Raw genomic sequence first — 4,262 nt, 5'->3', positions numbered from 1 at the left:
GGAAAAAATCGGGGGAAAAATTGGGGGGAAAATGGGGAAAAAAATCGGGGGAAAAAAATCGGGGGGAAAATTGGGGGAAAAATCTGGGGAAAAATGGGGAAAATCAGGGGGAAAAATGGGGAAAAAATCGGGAGGAAAATGGGGAAAATCAGGGGAAAAAATCAGGGGGAAAATGGGGAAAAAATCAGGGGGAAAATGGAGAAAAAATCAGGGGGGAAATGGGGAAAGAATGGGGGGGAAAATGGGAAAAATCGGGGGGAAAATCGGGGGGAAAATGGGGGGAGAAAATGGGGAAAAATCGGGGGGAAAATGGGGAAAAATGGGGAAAAAATTTGGGGGAAATGGGGAAAAATGGGGAAAAAATCGGGGGGAAATGGGGAAAATTGGGGGAAAAATGGGGGAAAAAATCGGGGGGAAAATCGGGGAAAAAATTGGGGGAAATGGGGAAAAAATCCGGAGGACAATGGGGAAAAAATCGGGGGGAAAATCGGAAAAATAGGGGGAAAAACAGGGAAAAAATCAGGGAAAAATCAGTGGCGAAAATGGGGAAAATTGGTGGAAAAAATGTGGGGCAAAATGGGGAAAATCGGGGGGAAAATGGGGAAAAACGGGGGAAAGAATCGGGGGAAAAATGGGGAAAAAATCAGGGAAGAAATCAGTAGGAAAATGGGGGAAATGGGGGGCAAAAATGGGGAAAAAATCAGGGGGAAAATGGGGAAAATTGGGGTAAAAATCTGGGGCAAAATGGGGAAAATCGAGGGAACAATGGGGAAAAAAATCGGGGGGAAATTGGGGAAAATTGGGGGAAAAATCTGGGGCAAAACGGGGAAAAAATCCGGTACCCAAAATGTACCCAAAATGTACCAAAAATGTACCCAAAATGGCCCCAAAATGGCCCCAAAATGGCCCCAAAATGGCCCCAAAATGGCCCCAAAATGGCCCCAAAATGGCCCCAAAATGGCCCCAAAATGGCCCCAAAATGGCCCCAAAATGGCCCCAAAATGGCCCCAAAATGGCCCCAAAATGGCCCCAAAATGGCCCCAAAATGGCCCCAAAATGGCCCCAAAATGGCCCCAAAATGGCCCCAAAATGGCCCCAAAATGGCCCCAAAATGGCGCCGGGCCGGGCCGGGCCCCCAGCGCCCCCAACCAGCTGCGGCTGCAGCTGCAGCAGCGCCTGCAGGGCCAGCAGCAGGTGAGAGACCAAATGTACCCAAATGTACCCAAAATGTACCCAAAATTACCCGAAATGTACCCAAAAATACCCGAAATAGCCCCAAAATGGCGCCGGGCTGGGCCGGGCCCTGAGCGCCCCCAGGCGGCTGCGGCCCAAAACCAACCAAAATATCCCCAAAATAGCCTCAAAATAGCCCCAAAATATCCCCAAAGAACCCCAAAACATTCTCACAAAAATACACAAAATAGCCCCAAAATATCCCCAAAAAAGCCCCAAAATATTCCCAAAAAATGCCCAAAATAGCCCCAAAAAAGCCCCAAAAGAGCCCCAAAAAAACCCCAAAATATCTCCAAAAAATACCCAAAATAGCCCCAAAATAGCCCCAAAATAGCCCCAAAAATAGCAAAAATAACCCCAAAATAGCCCCAAAATACCCCCAAAAGATACCCAAAATAGTCCTGAAGTATTTCCAAAAAATACCCAAAATATCCCTAAAACAGCCCCAAAATATCCCCAAAAAATACCCAAAATATCCCCAGAATAGCCCCGAAATATCCCCAAAATATTCCCTAAAAATACCCAAAATATCCCCCAAAATACCCAAAATAGCCCCAAAATACCCCCAAAAGAGCCCCAAAAAATAGCCCCTAAATATCCCCTAAACAGCCCCAAAATGCCCAAAACCCCATACATACCCCATAAAAACCATTCCCAAAATATCCCCCAAAATACCCAAAATAGCCCCAAAATAGCCCCAAAAGAGCCCCAAAAAATAGCCCCTAAATATCCCCTAAACAGCCCCAAAATGCCCAAAGCCCCATATATACCCCATAAAAACCTCATTAAACCCCACAAACCCCATTAAAACCCCGTAAAATGCCCTAAAAACCCCCAAAAACCCCATGAAAACCCCATAAAGCCCCATAAAAAAACCCCATTAAAATCCCCATAAAAGCCCCATTAAATCCATAAAAACCCATTACGCCCTGCTCAAAACCCCATAAAACCCCATAAAAACCTCACTTAATCCCCCAAAATCCCATAAAACCTTAAACCCCATAAAAACCCCATAAAACCCCCCAAAACCCCATAAAAACCCCATAAAGCCCCATAAAAACCCCATAAAAACCCCCCAAAACCCCATAAAAACCCCATAAAACCCCATAAATACCTCACTAAACCCCATAAAAACCTCACTTAATCCCCCAAAATCCCATAAAACCCCATAAAACCCTGTAAAAACCCGATAAAAACCCCATAAAGCCCCATAAGCCCACGGCGTTGCTTGGTTGCAGTTGCTGCAGCAGAACCGGCAGGCGGCGCTGCTCGGACACTTCGGGGCCCCCGTGGGGCTCTCGCTGCGCGCCGGGATCCCGCAGCAGCCGCAGCCGCAGGTAACGGGGGGAATTTGGGGTTTGTTTGGGGTTTGTTTGGGGTTTGGGATAGGTTTGGGGTCTGGGATGGGTTTGGGGTTTGGGCTCTCGCTGCGCGCCGGGATCCCGCAGCAGCCGCAGGCAACGGGGGAATTTGGGGTTTGTTTGGGGTTTGGGATAGGTTTGGGGGCTGGGATGGGTTTGGGGTTTGGGCTCTCGCTGCGCGCCGGGATCCCGCAGCAGCCGCAGGTAACGGGGGAATTTGGGGTTTTTTGGGGTTTGTTTGGGGTTTGGGGTTTGTTTGGGGTGTTTGGGGTCTGGGATGGGTTTGGGGTCTGGGATGGGTTTGGGGTTTGGGCTCTCGCTGCGCGCTGGGATCCCCCAGCAGCAGCAGCCACAGGTAATGGGGGAATTTGGGGTTTTATGGGGTTTTTGTGGGGTTTGGGGTTTGTTTGGGGTGGTTGGGGTCTGGGATGGGTTTGGGGTCTGGGATGGGTTTGGGGTTTGGGCTCTCGCTGCGCGCCGGGATCCCGCAGCAGCAGCCCCAGGTAACGGTGCCGGGATCCCCCACCAGGAACAGCCACAGGTAATGGGGGAATTTGGGGTTTTATGGGGTTTTTGTGGGGTTTGTTTGGGGTGTTTGGGGTGTTTGGGATGGGTTTGGGGTTTGGGCTCTCGCTGCGCGCCGGGATCCCGCAGCAGCAGCCCCAGGTAACGGTGGCTTTATGGGGTTTTTATGGGGTTTTTATGGGGTTTTGGGGTGTTTGGGGTTTGTTTGGGGTCTTTGGGGTTTAGTGGTTTTGGGGTTTGGGCTCTCGCTCACGGGTTTTGGGGTGTTTGGGGTTTGTTTGGGGTCTGGGATGGGTTTGGGGTCTGGGCTCTCGCTGCCCGCTGGGGTCCCGCAGCAGCAGCAGCCGCAGGTAAAGTTTTAGGGATGGATTTTTCCTTTGGGAATTGTGGTGTGGGATTTGGGATGGGTTTTAGGGGTGGCTTTTAGGGATGGATTTTTTCTTTGGGAGTTGTGGTTTGGGATTTGGGATAGATTTCAGGGACACATTTTTGATTTGGGATTTGGGGTTTGTGATAACTTTTAAGGATGGATTTTTCCTTTGGGAATTGTGGTTTGGGATTCGGGACAGGTTTTAGGGACGCATTTTTCCTTTGGGATTCGTTGTTTGACATTTTCCTTCCTCCACCTGCGAACCGCGAAACGCCCTCTGCGAACCCCACCGGGGGCACAATTCCGGGGTGAAATTTTGGGATTTTTTTTTTTTTGGGGGGTAACCTGCGGAATTCCCTCCCCGCAGCCCCCCCTGAACGCGCAGATGCTGGCGCAGCGGCAGCGGGAGCTCTACAGCCAGCAGCACCGGCAGCGGCAGCTGATGCAGCAGCGCGCGCTCCTCATGCGCCAGCAGCAGCAGCAGCAGCAGCAGCAGCAGAATTTCGGGAATTCCGCCATGGGAACGCCGCTGGGAACGCCGCGGCTGCCGCAGGGCGGGGCGCAGCAGTTCCCGTTCCCCCCCGGTTACGGTACGAGCGGCGGCGGCGCCGGCGGCTTCGGCGGCCCCGAGGCGGCGGCGCTGGGGAGCCGCGGGGGCCTGGGCGGCCGAGGGATGATGGCAGCGCCCTTCGGAGCCGGGATGGGCCCCGCCGGAATGCAGCAGAACCTCTTCCAGTACTCGGGGGCAGGTACGGGGCACGGGGGGGTTCGGG

General features: G+C 52.1%; 1 protein-coding gene across 1 annotated transcript in view; it reads left to right on the top strand.

The window, feature by feature from the left end:
• The first annotated feature begins 542 nt into the window (after window positions 1–542).
• The window catches only part of LOC121339767 (nuclear receptor coactivator 1-like), a 21,318-nt gene continuing 17,598 nt past the window's right edge, over window positions 543–4,262 (top strand). The window contains exons 1-4 of the mRNA XM_041411857.1: window positions 543–571; window positions 1,140–1,194; window positions 2,472–2,570; window positions 3,857–4,238. Coding sequence (XP_041267791.1) covers window positions 543–571; window positions 1,140–1,194; window positions 2,472–2,570; window positions 3,857–4,238 — 565 coding nt within the window. The remainder of the gene's footprint in view (window positions 572–1,139; window positions 1,195–2,471; window positions 2,571–3,856; window positions 4,239–4,262) is intronic.

The sequence above is a fragment of the Onychostruthus taczanowskii genome, unplaced genomic scaffold (genome assembly GCF_017590055.1).
Source record: "Onychostruthus taczanowskii isolate IOZ18803 unplaced genomic scaffold, ASM1759005v1 scaffold371, whole genome shotgun sequence".
NCBI classification, from domain to species: Eukaryota; Metazoa; Chordata; class Aves; order Passeriformes; family Passeridae; genus Onychostruthus; species Onychostruthus taczanowskii.
The sequence above is the reverse complement of the archived record's forward strand: the minus strand, read 5'-3'. Positions and strand labels throughout refer to the sequence as shown.